We start from the raw sequence: 21,141 nt of genomic DNA on the forward strand, positions 1-21,141 counted from the left end.
ATCTCCAACTGCATTTACTTCTCTATATATATGAGTGACAATACAATTCATCTGCCTAATATTAATCTTCATATTATGCCATCTGTTTCTTAAGGTCCAAGGAATGTGACCTTTCTTTTGAAAAGCAAGGCCACCAAAGATGAGTCTATCTCCAACCAAAGATTGTACCAGTCATTCTAATAGGCCAACTCTATAGCTCTTAAAGCTTCACAAATCTCATCTTGATAAGAGGTAGAATAACCTAGAGGTTCAACAAAGCCACATAAGAGATTGTCTTCATGATTCCGGAACATCCCTCCACAAGAAGAATTTTCAGGGTTACCAATGGAAGCTCCATCAATATGACATTTGATCCAGGACTGAATAGGAGGATTCCAAATAATCACTTTGCTATATTAGGAGCTCAAGGTTAATGAATAGTAACATTGAAGGAATATTACAACCTCTTAACATAAGATTTTCATCTATGGGAACTTTATCATGCATCAGTCTCCAAATAAAGAGGGACTTTGAAGGGGGAACATACGCATTCAGATTATAGTAAATAGTTATTTGAATTACATTATGTAAGGGCTTATTTCAGAATTGGTCACTCGAGAATGTAATTCAAACTGCATTTCTAAGTAATCCAAATTATTCCTGCTTTTATCTAAGTTTTATAGATGTCATTGTCTTATGTAATTTGAATTGGACAAAATTTAGGTGCAATTCCATGTTTTTTGTATGGTTCATAACTAAACAACATTTCCTCAATTTCACAATTTTCAAAAAGTTTGTTATAGCCATCAAAAGTGTATTTTTTTATTTTTTTTGTTAAAACCATATTGAAAGCACACAAGGAAATGCAAATAAGTTTTTTCCATTCAAACTACACAAGAATTCACTTCTTAAGGTGAATAAATAGGAAACCGATGTGGCCCTTGCATGTAGCAATGTCTCTACCAACTGAGTTATGTTCGTGAAATAAAAATTAATTTCTCAAAACATGAAACATTCACTTCTCTCAAAATTTTCTTCTCTCGATCTTCTTAAGAAACTGTTAAATTTCTTTACGAGATAAGAAACATGGTTGAGGGATGCATTGATTAGCTGAATTTCTTCGTAAGTTATTTGGGTGTTTTCAAGTTGCAAACTACGGGTTCTGATTGTGTATTTCATGGAGGAAAAAAAAAAATCTTTCACCTCTAAGGCTTTGTTTGGGAGTTTGGAGGGGAAGGGAGGGGAGGGCTCTGGAGGGTTGGAAATATATAGAAAAATGGACAAAAAATTCACATTTTTTGAAAGAACGGTTTTTTAGAGAATGATAAACTAATACTTATGATTAATATACTTTTAATTTTAAGAATATAATAACAACATAGATTGGATTTGAAAAATTCATATAAACCCTCCATAATCCCCCAAAACCCTCCCCCAATACAATTTTTGAGTTCCCCCAAATGAGGGGGTTTTTTTATTATGAGTAAAAAATTAACCTCCAAAGCCCTCTCCTCCCAATGTCTTCTATTTCTTCCACTTGTTCCTTCCTTTTTTCCAAAACCCTCCCCTCCCCTCCCCTCCAAACTCCCAAACAAAGGGATTTATGGGGTTTTCTGCTTCAATAGTGTTCATGCTTGGTTAAAGCTTTACTAGGATTAATATTTGGAGGGAATTCTTGTGGGAACAAGAATTATCTCTGATTGGCAAGATATTGAAGGTTTTGAAGTTCTAGGTGTTGAGACTCATAGTTGAGGGAATTCTTGTAATCATTGTAACAAATATTTTATGTATAATACTCTCCGATCCTATTTATAAGAAAATTTCGATCAACAAAAGTTGATGTATTAGGTTAAAAAAATAGACCAGATACATAACTTTTGTTGATTGAAATGTCTTTTGTAAATAGGACCGGATGGAGTAATAGAAGAAACTTCATTGCTCATTGCAATAGGAGTGGATGTTGGTTGTTTGCAAGGACAGTACAACCGAACAACTATAAACTCAAGTTTTCTTTTCTCTTTGTCTCAACTCTTTTGATAATTGCATTTAACTCTATTGTACTTTGTGTTGTGTGAATAAGAAATTTGAATTTCTTTGAAGAATTTTCCGATCCTTCAAGTCCTCAAGAATCTTGTTCAAGGATTTATCCTTTTTCAAAAGGGTTTTATATGTCCTTCAAATTTAGCATTGATTTTCTCCATGAGTGTTTCTTCTTTCTCACTCAATAAAATCATAAAATACTCTATTCCTCTCATTTTTCATCCGAAAGCAGAATCACACTTTTACAAGTTCATTGTGGCTTGTGTGAACTTGCCTAAAATTGATAGCATACATGAAACATAATCACTGTAAGGCCGCCTTAATCACTAATTCAATACAAAGCACTTGAGTGAATTTGTCTAAGTGTTTCGTGTTGAAGGTAGTATACGGGAATTGGAAAAAATGAGATCATGGAAGAGTTTTCTTCTCCACCTTGGTTACACAAGAATGGATCAGTAAGAGATCAAGGAATGAGAACAGTTTTAGGAAAATTCAACAAAACTATTCGAATGCACCGCGAGGAATGATGTTTCATATATCTATCATAAGTAACAAAACAAATACAGGGTTATGGGAGGGAGTCATGCCTTTCACACCATTCACATATAGAGAACCAAACCAGGTTAAATAAGCACCATAAAACTTCTATGTTGAAGCCTATCTCACATACGTTTTAAATCGTCTTCAACTTGGTTGATTGTCCATTGCATGTTCTCCAATTTCTGCACAATTTCATCAACGTGAGAATTTCATTAAACAAAATGATGATCTCTATAGGATATTGAAATGATATTAAAACATGGTATTTTTTTTTGTTTTTCTTCACTAAATTCAAATAGTTTCAACTTAAGTTGGTCCATTACTATATCCTTAATTTTCTTATTTCATCGATTATGTCATCTCAATAAAGTTTCAAGACAAAGTTGATTGACATTATCTATAACATTTGGTGGGAATGAAGTGCATATTTGATAAATTATTGTCACCTTTACAATGTCGTGGTACTGTCTTGCAATGTCGTCAAAGTGAGGATCGACACCCTGGTACTCACGCAAACGAGTAGCCTGGTACACACACATGATGAATTATCAACATAATGGAGTAAAATACAATTGTAATTATATCAACCATAAATTAGTGCTACACTGTTAATATGTAACTACTAACAAAACCATATTCTAAAAATTATTTCAATTCTAAAAAATTAGATTATGTCTCAGGTATTGGATAAGATTTCAACGGCCAACCTTTGGCAGTTGACACAGACTCCAAAATTCAAAATAAAATATTAACAACACTCACTAGAATATTCATAATCTTTTGCACCAAACAATTCACATTTATAAGATGCAGGTAGTGTTACTTCACATCTTATAAAGTTTCCCCAGTTTTTTATATATTAGTGAATCACTAATTTAGTCCCTGATATAGTGGCCATTGTGAACTTTGTCCTTGAACTTAACAAAATTTCAAAATGATCTATGAATTTGAAAATTCTCAATCAAGGACTAAATTTACTAATCCAAAATAACTAATATGATCGAAGAAATTCAATTTAGTGAATATTTTGAAATATTAATGATTTTAGGTACTAAATTGACAGTGATCTATATATAATTTTAAATTTTCAATGACTAAGTTGATGATTCACCCATTTTGATTCCCAAATCTCTTCTGTTGTTGCAATATCCATCAAAATACTCTCAACTCCATCATATCAGAAATAAATAACATTTAATTATTAGATTAAAACAGAAATTTGGGACTGGAGATTGAACACAGATGAGAATCAATCCATTATTCATATTTATCAAGGTGGAAAATCTATAAAAGAAAAGGACCGTACAAAAATGACATCAATCCGTTATATTCAATAGATAATGAATGACAAAATGCTCTCTACATGGATGACAAGTTCTAAGCTAATGCAACAACTCATTTCTCACTACAGTCACATTTTCATCCTGCGAAGAGCATAATTCATGTCTTATGTCATCCAAATGCAAAAACATGCATGTGGAAACAAGGAAACATACCGCTTTATTATATGCAATTGAAGCCTCTTCAGTAGCCTCGACGAGATACCTCCTAAAATTAAAAGGAAATGGGTGATTAAAATTAAATCAGGAACTGTATACAGAGTTGCAGACATTTCATCTTTCGTACCTAATCTTATGAAGCGCAGGTATAGACTCGTTAGTGTAAGTTCCGTGGAGGAGCTGATATTCTAAAGCCCTGACATGCAATTGCAGATATCAAAATTATTAGATAACAGTACTTGGCAAAACTAACAAATTGGGATATTGACGATACTATAATTGATGTACATAAGTTACGTAATTATGTATGAAGTAAACGAAAAAATATTCGGACTAATGATCTGACTACCATTTTCGCCATAGTTACACAAATTATGCTTTCCACTTAGCATCAAAGTGGGAGGTACATAAACAAGACACCGAAGATGGATAAATTCCCAAACTAACATACACTATAAATTTAAGAACCAAAATCCCCTTTTGCTTTCGGATATATTAATCATTTAAGTAGAAAGTGTGTCCACTTTGAAATTTTAAACACCCTATGAAAAATTAAAAGTAAAATTGTCTATCTACCCTTCTGGGTTGTGTTATCAGCCTTCACCATTTTGAAGTTTGAAAAGATGATGATATTTTAATATGGAAGAACAATGAAAAATATAAGGTGACAAACAAACCTCAGTTTTAAACTCATGGTATCACATCTTTTACAGAGCCATGTTTTCTGCAACTCATCCTACAAATACATTGGGAAGTCAAGTCAATATGTGTCTTTGCTATCAACATAGTGGAGTTCAGTTAATAATAAATAAATACTCACATATTTATGTTGATGGTCCAACTTCAAATCTTTGACAAGTTTAATGAGCACCCCAAGTATTTGCTCCAATACCTGATTAAGAGTATTGACATTAACTATCTACATTATACCACCATATAACGTAGAGACCGAAAAAGAAATATGATGTATGTGTATAACGAACCACACATTCTCTCTCTCTGTCACACACACACATAGAGATTCAGTGTTTGAGTTTTAGGAAATGTTTGCTTCAGCAAGAGAGATGGTTCTTGTACCAAATTCTTATGCACTTACATTATAATATTCAGCAAATTTTCTATCAGCAGAATAAAGGTCATCCCTCAGCGCTGCTTCTTCTCTTTCGATATCCTCGATTAACAACTTCACCCTGGTAAATTAATAGAAATAAGAGAAGAAACAATTTCTAGTGTGAGTACAATTACCGAAGCAGGCACTTTACACATTAGTGCACTGGCAAATGTAAGCCAGGTCCTTACTTAGAATCCAAACTAAAAGGAGATTTTAAAAACGTCTTGTGGACATAAAGAAACAAAAAATGAATAAATATTGATCCATATAACTTAACGACGAAAATTAAAGTGTTGAGTATATTAGTCACATCAGTTGAAATGGTCATTTTCATCAATGCACACTAATAAAAAATTGTATGACTAAATATGACATCATCAAAAAATATAGACATCATTTGGTCAGTCATTAAATTGAGTTGGACATCAATACAGAGAATGACATGTCTCAACACTTCAAGACAAAAGATCGAAACCAGGTAGTAGCCTGTTAATCCTTAAATATATGCAATTGTTATGTAGAAGCCCTAGGTTGCATACTTACTCTTCCATCCAATGACAATTAAAAGTGATCTCTTTAAGTTGCAAATTACAAGTGAATAAGAATTTCCGAAACATTCTATCCAAAAATAAAAACAGAGAATTTCCAAAATATAAAAAGAATTAGGCTACTTGAATAAGCTCAAACCTTTCCGGAAGCCGTGAAGATGAACTTTGACTTCCAGATGAAAATGAATCTGAATCCAGAAAGAAGGTATCAGCTAGTAGAACCAAATTATAAATCAAAGGAAATCGCCAATTGGCCATTATGTCCACATATTATATCAGAAATATGCAATTCACACTTACCGTTGTCATCCAATACAAAGGCATCTGATAACTTATCACATTTCAATTTCAAGCGACCATCTACCTCACGTGCGAGAGACATACGATATTCTGTCATATCCTAACAATATTGTTGGGTCAATAATGACAAAGATAACCAAGCTAATCACTTGAAAATAAAAAAACTATCATAGAAAAAAAATATGCTAAGCTGACTTTCATATATACTGATTTACATATTATAATTATACCACAGATAACGGTGTTTGCTGACGCTGAGTTTGCCATAAATAAGCCGGTGTAATTCCAAGAAAACGATTGGGAACACCACCAACTCCAGGTTCCACGGGATCCATAGAAGCCAGAGAATAATTAACCCCACTAACAGAACTGCTTGGAGTGGTATAATTAGAGGAGTTTATGCTTGAGTTGACCACGCCACCAGTGCTAGCACTGTCGAAGGAGCTTCGAGACGCTACACTTAGCTTTTCAATTTCATCATCGTGAACTTCTCCATCTTTGGATATAAGAGGGAGTCTCAATCGTTGAGCCGCTTCAGCAACAATCATTTGATGTTCTAATGTCTGATAAACCTAACAAGATATAGACATTTCATTTAAATCAATATCGATCGGTACCCAAAAATGCATTTAATCACATAATGCACAATGCATAAATATGAAAAGCATGAAATATCGAGAATCAAGAAGATAAAAAAGAGATAACAGGACATATTCTAACCAAGTATACAGAAATGATATATGTAATTCTATATGAAATACATCTGCAGTCCTCTCTCTAAGAAAACTACCTAAGAAACGGATCTTTTGCAATACTGAGTGATGTAGACCTGCATGAAATTTTCCTTATTTTAATTAAACCCTCTCCTAATAACAATGAATAGTTTCTGTAAGCATAAGGATAGACCAACTCCTTCCAGTGAGGCAATACGACCAGGTCAACATATTAGACTCCAACATATTTGAAACAAACCAAGTCAGTGCACAATTGTCAAGACGAAATGGGGTAGAGGTAATATGTTTACACCAACACCTAACTTTTAAGACCCAATAGAGCCCCCAGGTAGGTAACCTCTGAAAATTCTATCCACCTATAGTAAACTGAACAGGATCAATAGGTACAGTTCTACAGTCTATAGGACATGTTTCTCATTCTAAATGGATGTCTCTTGATTCAGGCCAATTTAATTTCAGGAAACGCCCATTACATTAATCTATCTGCTTTGCAATTCCGTAACATCTAAATTAAAATCCACCCACTATATTCATTATTATGCAGCTCAGGTATCACTTCCCTACATGTAACCTATGATGTAAGGTATGCCTTTAAGATATAATAGTATATCATACGCTGTTAGGAACCAAGAATTTGTATTCAATAGAAAGAACACTTTTATTAAGAAAATAGGAAAGAATGGGAGAGAAAACACTCCCCCGAAGCGTTTAGATGTTTTTCAACAGAACCACTGCTCTATTCACAAAATGTTAAAAAAAAACTAAATGAATAATCTCGACGTTATTCCCACAAAGAGCATTTGGTAAAGTCTATAATTGTTCGATCCGTGTACATGACTCAAATTTCTTAGTAAGAACAATCAACATGATTCTCACACAAGCTATTCTGCAGTTCAAAAGTCAATATCTTCATTATTACGCTGTTCAAATTCAAATATCACTTCCCTCCCTGTAACCTATGATTTAAGGTATGAAATGAAAAAAGATGATCCATATGATAAACCATTCCCACAGATAGCATTTGGTAAAGAGAGTAACTGTTCTCTCCATGTTCATGACTCAAATTAAGTACCAAAACCAACAACATTCTCACACAGATGTCATATTTGTTTCAAAATCAAACTAACTTTCCAGAAAAAATATTTCAAAACCTGAGGAGAGTTCCTTAGTCCAAACTGCGGATAAAGACCGCCAGTATCTCTAATTCCACCAATGCTAGAGCCAGAAATGGCTTGATGATACTCTTCTACCATTGCAATAGCCTCAGAATAAATAGCCTGCGACCAAATCGACGGCATCAAAAATATAAATCACTAAAATAAGAATGGCATTCACACTACACTTAACTAATTAATACAACCAAATAGTGTTATCGATGGAGGATGGTGGAAAGCTAAAAATGGTGTCACAATCCTTCCCAAATTGGCCATGAAGGTTATCAAAAAATCCGCCACCGCAATCCACCATGGCCGATATTTGACAACACTGGGACCAATACCAAAAACCAAATATTTAGTCCCGTAGTATATCCCTCAAGGGTATGTTTAGATAAAGAATTTTGGAGGGGAGGGGTGGGTTTATTTTTCTTTTCTAAATTAAGCTATAGAAAATTTCTAAAAATAAAGTGTGATTAAAATAGTATATGATCATCATCTATCATGTTATTCTTTCAACTTTTTTAAAACTCGAATATCCAAGAAATAGATTTAACCCTCCAAAGTCCTCTCCTCCATCCAAACATATCATAAGAGCTCAATTAGCATACATTACGTTATAAATTCAATGTGAGCCCTTCACTTTATGTTTCCATATTGTCATTTCTAAAATACGGTTACAGAAGTAGGGTATTGTGGCAAAAACAGATCTTCAATTTATTAATTTTTTGTGTTAACCCTATGGTTTCTAGGGGAAGGGTGGCCTACTAATCCCTAACAAGAATCCTTAAGTGGAGCTCATTAACCACTTGAGCCCTGTCACTTGATTAACAGATTTTGCGTATAACATTTAACGGGACAGTAAAACTAGTTTACAGTGATAATGCATATCATTTAAATCCAATCCACAATCCGAACACAACATAACATCATCATATGCACACAAACATACATATACATACATACCGTGGCTTCCAAATAACGAAGTCTTTCCCTACACATTTCCTCTCTAGCCTGCAAATCAAACACCAAAATTTCATCACCCAACTAAATTCTATTCCATTTTCCCAAAATTGAACAAAATGGGTCAGTAAAAAATTGAATTTTTAATCATAAAACAAAACACCCATTTTCCAATTTTATTCAATTTTTGAGAAATTCGACAAAATGGGTCGTTAGAAAATTGAATTTTTAATGAAAAAATGAAATACCCATTTTCCAATTTTACTCAAATTTTCAGAAATTCAACAAAATGGGTCATAAAAAATTTGAATTTTTAATGAAAAGATAAAACACACATTTTTCAATTAAGTAGGGAAATTGAAGAAAGAGATAGAAAAGAATCATACGAGTTGAAGATCGTTGTAGAGAGGTTTGGAGATGAGAGATCCATCAGGAGCCAAGCAATGGCGTTCTAGCTGATCGATGAGTTGGGATACATCGGTAGGGAGGTTTTGACTGTGTAAACCCTTAACCATTGATGCAAACGGTGTCGTTTTGGTGGATTCAAGTTGAAGAAGAAGAAGATGAGAATTGAAGTAGAAGTTTGATTTGAGGATTCTTAATTCTCAATCATAAAAAATTTTGAAAAATGTAAAGAATCATTTGTTTGGTAGTAATGGAGAATTCCCTCTCTTTTTCGTGCCCTTTTTTCAAGTAAATATGCCCAAAAATATATTTAGTGAATTTGATAACCAACTAATTTAAGTAATTTTCCCTAAAAAAAACTAATTTAAAAGTAATTTGGTTCCGAAATTAATAAGCTGAAGACAAATTTTTTAAGAGAACCTAAGTTCGATTTGGATGGAAATTTTTGTGAGGAATTAGTCACTTTAGTTCCAGAATAAGAAAGGAGTAATCACTTTAGTCCCTGAATGCCGAGAAATTGCAAAACAATCCCTGAATGTAGACTCTGTTGGTCAATTTCTAGGACTAAAGTGACTAACGGACTCTACATTCAGGAACTAAATTGACTAACGGAGTCTGAATTCAGGGACTAAATTGACTAACAGAGTCTACATTCAGAGACTCTTTTGCAATTTATCTGCATTCAGGGACTAAAGTGACTATTCATTTCCCATTCATGGACTAAAGTGACTAATTCTCCAAAAAAAATTGGTCAGACTTTCGGCCGAACTCTGCCACTTTTTCATAATTGGGGGGTTAACACCCAAAAAAAAATTAGATTTGATAATAAAAGAGCATATTTTCTTTAGTGATTTTGTGCGACGTTTATTTTTTCGGCGTCTTTGTACGATGTTTTCTTTTTTGTGTAGGTTCTGATGGTTTTTTTTTTTTGAAAGGATGCAGTTATGACTTATGATGGTTGTTCAATTTAATTTGTCGTATTTGTTTTTATTTAGTGCAGATTCAATCAATAATTTATTTTTCGTTTGTCTAACATGTGCAATATTGCACATGTTAAGGCAACTAAAAGTAGATTTTTTTTCATTGAAAACCAACAATTATTTATTAAAAACTACACATTTAATATAAAAAACACACGTTGCAAGTCAAAGTTACTGTTTTAAATTTCTTAACATGTGCAAATTTGCACATGATAAAAAAAAAATCCTTTTTTTTAGATAAAAAAAAACATTTTTGTATAGTCAATATTATAGTTTTAAAAACATAGATATTCTCAACACTTGAATATAATCATGTTTTTAAGCTTATGTATTTTTCTATTTTACACTATTAACATTGACGTTGTGAGTTTGTTAGCAAATTTATTCTTTTTGCTTTTAATGGATTTATATTTTTTAAGATTTATATTTTTTTATGTAAGCATATTTAATAAAAAGAAATTGAGAGGGTGGATTTCATAAATAGTTTATTTTCAGTAAAAATAAAATAAAATATGAGTATAATAACTAAGGTGCATATTCTCACAGTGTAAAATAGGTTTTTCATTCAAATAAAATTCATCAAATCATCACAAAGTCTATTTTGTAATTGAATTTTTAAAATAATTGCAAAATATTAATTATCATTAAAGGACAATGTTAAACTAATTTATACAGATCGAGAGGATCCAGATTTGCTATCTTTAGGACGTGGGAAAGTTATCATGGCTTTAAGTCTATCTCTCTAATATTGCTCTATCTCTTATCTTATTTGTCATTTCTCTTCCATTTTTCTCTTTCATAAAATACATCAAAATACACCAAAGAAGTCAAACTTTTCCACCACAAAGTCACTGAATTAAAATTCATTGCGCATATCATTTTCTCATAAAATATTTACATCGTTACAAATTTTATACAAATAATCTATCATTTCGAGAATTAACCAAAAAATAAAATCTATCATTTCAAAACAAAGAAGTCATAGTTTTCTGGTGAGAGAAACTCAAACTTCTCTCTAAACTTTCTTTCTCCTTTGTTCATCGAGGATGGGTGGTTTTAGGTCATTTTTTGACCTAGAATCACCCCTCTACATCTTTTTTCCCATTTTCTTTCAATCTAAATAAGTGGTTTTCACATATATCGAGTTTTTCCTTTTGTGTTTTTTGTGATTTTGTCGTCTAAGGGCGGCGTTGTGTTGTTCGTCGTCTTGTGCGGCGTTTGATTTCGCGTCTTTTCGCGGTGTTCGTTTAATTCCTATTGAAAGATCTACATCAGTCAATTACAAATTCAACCAATGATTTGGGCGTCAACTGTAACAGCCTGGGGCCCACCCGGTCTCACTATTACTCACAAGCTTAATCACTACCCCCCTCTCTAGTAGTGTTTTTGCCTCCCGTGGGAATCGAACCTAGTACCTGGGGATAAGTACTACTTCAATGCATTCCCACTACCAATTGAGCTAGCTCAATTGGTAGTGGGAATGCATTGAAGTAGTACTTATCCCCAGGTACTAGGTTCGATTCCCACGGGAGGCAAAAACACTACTAGAGAGGGGGGTAGTGATTAAGCTTGTGAGTAATAGTGAGACCGGGTGGGCCCCGGGCTGTTACATCAACGTTGCAGATCCGGAAGCATGGGTATTTCGGTGACTTATATTTTATCATATTATTTGTAGGCAATTTGCCGTTGTATGCTATTAACTTGGGTGATGTGAGTTTGTTCGCAGATTCATCCTTTACGTTTTTAGCGATGTTTGTATCTGATGTACTCTATCGATTTGAATGAATGAATATCGTTTTGTTTTTGTCAAAAAAAAAAAAAACAAAAAAGTTTTGAACAGTGACGGATCTTGTTAAAAATATTGGGGGTGGAGCGGCAGATATTAACGAAAAATATTAAAATTGAAATTCATAAAAGTCATATACAATTTTATTAATAAATATTATCATTGCAACAACTCCACCACAATACTAAAGCTCCAAATATGCTATCTACCAACTAGATATCTTATCATAGCCTTAGAGAGTCAAAATCAACCTACTAAAATGGTTATATGTGTGAATGGAGGGGTACTAGATAGAGTGTGTAAAATAAAATTACATCAAGGATATTTTAATAGTTTTCTATATAGTATAAAAAATAAAATAAAAAATTGGAAGGCATCTTTGCCCCTATGGGTCTCTAAAGAGATCCGTCATTGGTTTTGACTTAAAAGGCGAACGTCAAAAAATAGCTAAACCTCCTCCTCTACCATCTCTTTCTACAACAAAACAATGATTAAAACCAAGAATGTAAGCACAGTTTTGCTTCTCAGTTTATAAACTATCGTGTTTCAACTAACTCCAATATTCTTATTGATGTACCAACATGTATAACTCATTTGCTTATTAATAAAATGATATAAGCATCCTTCTATAAAAGAACAAAATTAGACCACAATTATAATTATTTTTTAAAAATAAGGAACAATTATTGTTTCAAAATGGAGATCACATTATTCATGATCATAACCTCCTTATAACTTAGCTCAAAAAAAGAAAAAAACCTCCTTCTAACTCTAGGTCTGCGAATTTAATTCATAACCCTTTTTAATAGACAATTGAATTCATAACTAACTTATCAAATCAACTCCTTTATCTCCTCATTATCACTCAAGAAAGAAAAGTATTTATTGAGATGTTTTTATTTCTCAATTAAATATGAGATTATCTACGGCTATTTACTACTAACTAATATAGGGAAATGTTAAGGAGTGCCCCCGGGGCACTCTTTAAGCACTTTAAATAGTACACCCTCCGGTCACTATTATAAGCAAAAGTTTGCATTTTAGGTTCATTCAATTAATGATGTATATGGTCTTTATTGTAGACCATATAAATTATTTAATGAATGAATCTAAAATGCAAATTTTTGCTTATAATAGTGACCCGAGGGTGTAAGTTTTATATGAAAAGTTATGTAATGAATACATTGGAAATTGTAATGGTTGACTTTTTAAAAGAATAATTTCCAAATTTTGGATGCTTAAACTCGTTAACAAGACCCATTAATATATGGTACAAAACTTGTTAAATACATAAGGTAGGTTCACTCATTTCATTTGAGTTTCATCCATAAATGAAAGATGATGATTGAGCTCTTACCATTTGTTTAAAGTGTCTAAGTACCCTGTCACTTGAATCAACACTTGTTGCTAGTGATTGGTATTATATGTATTCTAAAAATGGTTTGACAAATATAAACAAGCAATCATTGTTGAAAAAAAAAATGTTGGAGGATAATTGGGGGGTGAGGGGAGGATACTTGTTAAGTTCTTTTAATTATATTTTCGTGCATATTCTTTCTCTTAATTGTCACTTTATATGTACTTCTAACTTCTGGCAAAGTTAAAGGATATATAATAGAAAAGGTAACAAAGTTCTAATCAATTTCATCATTGTTTCATCATCAAGAAAATTGATTACAACTCATACAAATCTTACATGTAATATTAAAATTCAACTCTTTAATTCTTTCTTCTTTTGGTGGTGGCCGGGGTTTGAACCCCGAACCTTACATATATTATGCATTGTCTCTGCGAACTGAGTTAGACTCACGTGGAAGAGTTTGCAACTTTAGGCTAACTCTCAACCTATCGCTTTGCAAAATTGAGCAGCCACCTCACACAGTCGTTGTTGCAAGCCCTGCATGCCATTGTCATGTGTTATATAATATAAATATAAATAAAAATATATCAGGGAATGTCACAGTAATAATCTACTTATAATTAATGTTCTTTAAAAGAAATATTTTAATAAAAATAAAAGCAGGACTACTTAATCTATCATGAGACTTAGTAGATTGCAAATAAAATTTTAATAATTTCAATTTAAAAAACCGCCTCTCAGCACATGTAATGGCAACAATGATAGTTAATATTATTTTATAAAGTATATATGGATGCAATGTCAAAACAATGAAATGTCTTTAAAGATCACAATATCATAAAATTTGATTTTAATTCGACTATTAAAATATGTATAATGACTTATCTAAAGCATGATAGTTCTAGAAATTCACCCATCGGAAAAGTTATTTTGGTAATTTAAAAATTAGTTAAGAGGTAAGTAAAATTCATCATATATCGTTTAAACTATCAAACTTGGATACTTCCTTAAAAAAAAACTTGGATACTTATAGAATTTAATTTTGAATGTTATATAAAATTAAGTTTACTATGAATTTAGAAACTTAAGCTTAGGAATTTTAATTAAACAAAGGATGAAAAAAAATTAGTTAATCATTAAGTTTAAATTAAACAAAGCAATCAAAAAGATTAATTTATAATATTAGATAGATCATAGGTAATTGATTCTCCCTCATTTACATGTATTAAATATGACTTTTTGGAGTCATGCATGTCAATCATCAATAACAACACCAACTACTTATGCATGACACCAACTACTTATGCATGACAAATCCAATATATTTTGGAATAGAATTCATTCTCCCTTATTTTTCATTTATTAATTGTATTTGGAGTCATTCATGTCATGTGACATTGCATATTATATATGTTATAGATGTAAAGTTGTTGTAAATTCTAACCCATATTTGCATTATATATACTAACGCGTATAAATTATGAACGGTATTTTATATGAAATTTTGATTTGGATTAAAAAAATTGACAAAGATTTGGATTAAAATTATAAGTACAAATATTTATGACTTTCAAATTGTAACAAGCCCAAAAAAACCATGTTCATTTTTTTTCAATAACAACAATAATTTAAAAAATATAACGTAAATCCTTATCTTTTTTCTTTGACCAAAAATCCTTATCTTTTTTAATACCACCGACAATATAACATTATTACAGGAAAAACTGTTTAAGGGTATAATTGGAATATAAAAAAATCAGCCGAAAATATCTATCCCCTTCATATAATATTGTTCCTAATGTGGGGGGTTATTTTCTATTTTAATGGGATTTATTTATTTTAATTAAAATTTAAAATAATATTATTAAAAGATAAAATAGTAAAATAAAGTATTTTAAATGAAAGGTAAAATAGATAATGAAAAAATCAGCCCAAACTCGTGTATTTTAAGCCTATTTTATTTATGTATAGTATGTATGTGTATTTTAAGCCTATCAAATAATTAATTTTTTAAATAATCCTAATTTTTTGTGACAATCCTTTTTTTTTATAAATTATAAATCTCATCACCACCAAAAAAATAAATTATAAATCTCATCAAATATCACTTTTAACAGGTAGTACTTGGGTGACATAGTGGTTGGTAACATTGGTCATCACAAGTGGCCCCTCTCTCTCTCTCTCTCTCTCTGGTGTTACCCCACTTTTAACTTATAGAAAGAACACCATCAACGTTAAGCATCCCTTTAATCTCCCATCGCTATACACATACTCAATTGCTTTTTTTCTCTTTTACTTTCCCGTTTTTGCACAAATGCGCTTAAATTAAAGAACTTTATGCAAACACGGGGTATCTTACTGGTATTAAGGCAAAAAATGGTACAACTTTAATTATTTAGACATAATATTAAAAATAAAATACTCAATTCTTTTTTTTTATATCACATTATTTTAGTAGTGTTATCTTAAAAAAAAAGTATAGATGTATTTCTAATCGTTATATATTTATTAGAGTATCTGATAGTTAAGCTTGTTTAACTTGTTTAGTATCTAAGCTTGCTATATAGTTGGCGTCTCTGATTCATTATAACTGGCAAGTGTAAGTAAAGCCTTACACTTGACCTGCTATTGCAGGTTTCCTTAATCCATCTATAAAATATGGAATGTAACAAAAATTATTCCTTTAATGAAAATTCAGATTCAGTTCAAAAAGTTAGTTAGATCTATTAGATATTTCTCTCTCTACTCTACCAGATTTTATAAAATTAAGGTTTTATAAGATATTCATCAGCCTCTCCCTCTTCAAGTCTTCTGTGATGTTGACTGGGCAGCATACCTTGATGACATATGACAGAAGATCAACATCTGGTGCTGCCGTTTTCTTTGGTCCAAACCTTATTTTCTGGTGGTCTAGAAAGCAACCAGTTGTAGCTAGATCCAACACTGGAGCTGAGTACAGGTCCCTTGCACAAGCAATTGCTGATGTACTTTGGGTTCAGACTTTACTTCAAGAACTCACAATTCCTTTTTCTACTCCTACTATTTTCTGTGATAATCAATCAGCAGTTCTACTTGCTCACAATCCTATCCTACACACCAGAACCAAACATATGGAAATAAACATTTTCTTTGTAAGGGAAAAGGTTTTGTCTAGGAAGCTCTCTATGATTGTATCTGATAGTTAAGCTTGTATAGCTTGTTTAGTATATCTTAGCCTAAGCCATCTGTATATAGCTGGCATCTGATTCATTGTAACTGACAAGTGTCAGTAAAACCTTACACTTGACCGGCTATCGTAGGTTCTTTCAATCCATCTATAAAAGATGGGATGTAACATAAATTATCCGTTCAATGAAAATTTAGATTCGGTTAAAAAGTTAGTTAGATCTATTAGATATTTCTCTCTGTACTCTACCAGATTTTATAATATTACTTTCCTCATTGTAATTTTTTTTTCTTTTGAAGGAAACTTGTCTACTAGTTTTAATAATATAAAAATTTGTAGCTTAACTAAGTTGTTAGGGACAATACATAATGGGATTTGCTAGAACACACCCACTAGTTTTTATGTGGGAGTGTTTTAGCAAAGCTACACCTTAGGGTGAATTTAACCACTTTTTAGTTATTCACTTGCTAAAATACTCCTTCTAAAAAGTAAGTGGGTGTATCCTAGCAAACCCCTATAGGATTTGCTAGAACACACCCACTTGTTTTTGTTAGAAGGTGTGTTATAGCAACATGCACCTTAAGGTGTATTTATTAACTTTTTAGTTATAACTTACTAAAACACTCCCACATAAAAATTAGTGGGTGTGTTCTAGCAAATCCCATACATAATATATGCGAAGTTCGGGTTCTAACCTCGGCCACCACAAAAAATAATATAAAAATTTATAATGTTTAAAAATGTTAATTTTTGTTGTTGTAGATATTATAAATTAAATTTATTAATATTTGAAAATAGGAACTTAAATGTGCCAAACAAACTCGTTCTTCATCGTTTTGTTTTGGTTCAAGTTTTTCCCCAAAAAATTGAACAAAACCAACTCATTAGACCCCTAACTATGTACCTTTGTTTATTTATTTTTTTACTTAAATGAATCTGTACCCTAAAATTTAAATGATTAAATATTTAAAATGTTTTTCAAGAAATTTTTGTAACGGCTTTACTTGGAGTGTTTAATCACTACAAGAAAATCTGTCACTTATATCTCAGATGCATCTATAAATACCCAATGTAATATCTCAATTATAATAAACACTATTTTCCAGTCTAAAATTCAGTTATCATCTCTTGACCCTGTTATTTATCCTTTTGGATGATAGATAACTTGGGAATTGGATAATTATGATTTTATTTTCTTGCACAATTAAAAAGTATTCTATATAAGATAGTAAAAAACATTGCATAAACAACATCGTTTGTTACTAGGAATGAGCGATCATGTTTTTTTATTAGGATTTGTATAACTTTGTCCGCAAGCTTGTAATAAATATTTTTCTTCAAAAAAAGTTTGTAATAAATATTGGTTTCTATATACTATTTATTAAAATTGATGCCATGTAAATTTCCATTTTTGCCCCTAGGAGGGGTAATTTGGTAATTTTATAATTCATGGCTTTGGTTGAGTGCCAACTCACCAATGGCCTATGAATTTCCATTTTTGCCCCTAACCAATTTTTTTAATTATTTTCCAATTTTTATATTTTTAACTATTTTTCAATTTTTTCTCCCAAATTCAGTTGCTTCTACATTGCTGTTGTGAGAGATTAAGGTATCGTTTGACCCGACTTTTTTCCAACTTCTCTACATTTTTAAGGAGAAGTTAGGCCAAACACAATATCAATTAAGTACTTAATAAAAAAAGTACTTTTTTTAAATGCATAAAATTGAATGGAATGAGCTTTGGCCAAAAGTTGTTGAAATGTTACTTTAAAAAACTACTTCTCGACTATTTATTTCACAAGGACCTATTTTCAACTCACGCTGGGAACATTTTCTTTTATTTTTTAATATTATATTTCAATATGTTTTTTTTCCATTTAACTTTTTTTTTTGAACCGTTCCATTTAATTTTTTAAGCAAGTTTCATTTAATTTTATTATCTTTTTTTCAAAGGAATTTTATTATCTTTTTATCACTTATATATTAAATTTCAATATCGTTTAACCATCACATTTTATTATCTTTTTAATATTATATTTCAATATGTTTTTTTTTCATTTAACTTTTTTTTGAACCGTTCCATTTAATTTTTTAAGCAAGTTTCATTTAATTTTATTATCTTTTTTTCAAAGGAATTTTATTATCTTTTTATCACTTATATATTAAATTTCAATATCGTTTAACCATCACAATCTCACAAATATTTTTATTCACGCTGTCATTTAATGATACCAAATATTTTTATTTTCTTTCTTCAACCTCGCGAATATACACACACACACACATTAACGTTTAGAGTAATATTTTATGTCCGTCTGTCTGCTTTTTTGTTACGTTAATGCATATAATTTTTTTTTAGTGTTGCTTGGTTGAGTGATACCTCACCGATTTTTTTAACTATTTTCCAATTTTTTTGTTAACTATTTTCCAATTTTTTCTCCTAAATTCAGTTGTTTCTACACTGCCGTTGTGGGAGATTAAGATACCGTTTGACCTGGTTTTTTTTTCAACTTCTCTACATTTTTAAGGAGAAGTTAGGCCAAATACAATATAAATTAAGTACTTACTAAAAAAGGTACTTTTTTTGAATGCATAAAATTGAATGGAATGAGCTCTGGCCAAAAGTTGTTGAATGTTACTTCAAAAAACAACTTCTCGACAATTTATTTCACAAGCATCTCTCTTTAATTCACGTTGGGAACCTTTTCTTTTATTTTTTAATATTATATTTCAATATGTTTTTTCTTCCATTTAATTTTTTTTTTTGGAACAGTTCCATTTAATTTTTTTAAGGAGGTTCCATTTAATTTTATTCCCTTTTTTTCAAAGGAATTTTATTATCTTTTTATCACTTATATATTTAATTTGGTCTCTTTAGTACACCTTGTGCTAAATAGTATCACCGTTATTGTTAATATATCTCATTTTGATTTCTTCAAAAAAAAAAAATTCAATATCTTTGATTTCTTCAAAAAAAAAAATTCAATATCGTTTGATCATCACAACCTCAAAAATATTTTTATTCACGCTGTCATTTAATGATACCAAATATTTTTATTTTCTTTCTTCAACCTCGCAAATATATACACACACACACATTAGCGTTTTGAGTAATACTTTATGTGTGTCTGTTTTTTTGTTACGCTAATGCGTATATTTTTTTTTTTGCGTTGCATAATGCATATGATTATTTTTATAAAATTTTGATTTTAATTAAAATTAAAATTGTAGATGTCTTTTCTTCAAAAACGGTATAGATGCCTAAAAAAATTATACTTATATATATATATATATATATATATATATATATATATATATATGCACCTTTATATTGTAACAAACTATGCATATCTTTTTCTTATTAAAAAAAAACTAAACATATATGTTTCCATGACACCAACAATGTAACAAATATAATATCATATAATATAAATTCTTATTTTCTTTCTATTTCTTATAATTGAAATAGAAAAAACCAACTATTTTGATATTATTTATGTTATTATTTCAGGCTCCTTAAATTGTTTCTCCTATTCAAATTAATATTTAACAAGTCATGGTTTGCAAAATTTATTTGGCATATTCTCAAAGGTTTGGTTCTTCTCACATTATGCAACGCACATAATTCTTTTTTGTGGAGTGAGGTTTGTTAATGCACAAGATTTTTTTGTGGCCTTGGCGCAGATATAGCCATTTTTTTTTCTAGATTTGGTTTATGTGACCGAGGACAGTAGAAACACAATGTATTGAGGACAATAAAAGTTGAGGTTCCTTTAAAGGGTTATACTTTGTTCAGTCACTTGGATTCAGCTCTTTATTGAAAGAGTGTATCAGTAATTATGAGTATAGATACTAGAGATTGCAACTGATTTGTGTTGGTTTGTATTGACAATTATATTCCTTAACAAGAAGAATCTAGAAGTAATTGGTGATTGATGCAAAAATAGTAGGGAATGAGTGCGCCACTATTAGTCTTGCAAAAACACAACGAGCTAATTTTGTTCATCCATTTATTCTTACCTATCTCAGTCTCAATTGATTAGCAATTTACTCAATTTCTTGCAATCTCTAATTTGTATTGATGAAAATGTCATTTTCCTTGCAACAACATGTGATTAATCATATGTACTGAATTTGTTGCCTCTGATTGTGTCTATGCATCCTTTCACAACAATAATCGACGAAAATTCTATTATTAGTGCTAACACAAGTTTGTGAGGTGTTGCAATATGGTCTGGTGATGAGTTGCTTTGTTTTTATGTAGGGTTTTCAATGTCAAGGGATTATAATTATATCAGGGGTTTGAACAAGGACTCCGACATTTGGAAAATTGGTTTTAGGCTGCTTGAGTCGTGGACTGTCATTGGAAATAATGGAAATCAGCACGTGAAACTGATTATCGGCGATGCAAAGGTTAGAAGGATTTGGTCGCAGTTGTTGCAAAATCTTTTATGGTTTATTTACGTTGTTTGATGTTGTGCATTTGGATTTACCTCCGCATCTTTGTTTTGTTCATGGGTTTAGGGTGATCGAATTCATGTCATAACTCGGTTTAGAGACTTTGAGCTTTGGAAGT

At 31.1% G+C, this 21,141-nt stretch overlaps 1 protein-coding gene across 1 annotated transcript; it reads right to left on the reverse strand.

Annotated features, from left to right (window-relative positions):
• Positions 1–2,499: 2,499 nt before the first annotated feature.
• AUG4 (HAUS augmin-like complex subunit) lies at positions 2,500–9,495 on the reverse strand. Its single transcript, XM_085752182.1, has 13 exons — positions 9,255–9,495; positions 8,872–8,919; positions 7,903–8,028; positions 6,248–6,589; positions 6,018–6,117; positions 5,857–5,905; positions 5,155–5,248; positions 4,879–4,950; positions 4,736–4,794; positions 4,186–4,254; positions 4,056–4,107; positions 3,006–3,083; positions 2,500–2,741 (listed from the first exon to the last, which is right to left on the reverse strand). The coding sequence occupies exons 1-13, from the start codon at positions 9,381–9,383 to the stop codon at positions 2,682–2,684; spliced, it is 1,278 nt and encodes a 425-aa protein (XP_085608308.1). The 5' UTR covers positions 9,384–9,495; the 3' UTR covers positions 2,500–2,681.
• Positions 9,496–21,141: the final 11,646 nt, after the last annotated feature.

Source organism: Medicago sativa, chromosome 3 (assembly GCF_051527215.1).
Source record: "Medicago sativa cultivar Bolivia chromosome 3, Bolivia_mono, whole genome shotgun sequence".
Lineage (NCBI taxonomy): Eukaryota > Viridiplantae > Streptophyta > Magnoliopsida > Fabales > Fabaceae > Medicago > Medicago sativa.

What these genes read in the sequence shown, in the direction of transcription:
- AUG4 (XM_085752182.1), bottom strand. Translation starts at nt 9,383, where the DNA reads ATGGTTAAGGGTTTACACAGTCAAAACCTCCCTACCGATGTATCCCAA. An exon ending in TCTACAACGATCTTCAACTC is followed by an intron (nt 8,920 to 9,254) that starts GTATGATTCTTT and finishes TTTGATTTGCAG; the next exon opens with GCTAGAGAGGAAATGTGTAG. An exon ending in CCTGCGCTTCATAAGATTAG is followed by an intron (nt 4,108 to 4,185) that starts GTACGAAAGATG and finishes TTTTAATTTTAG; the next exon opens with GAGGTATCTCGTCGAGGCTA.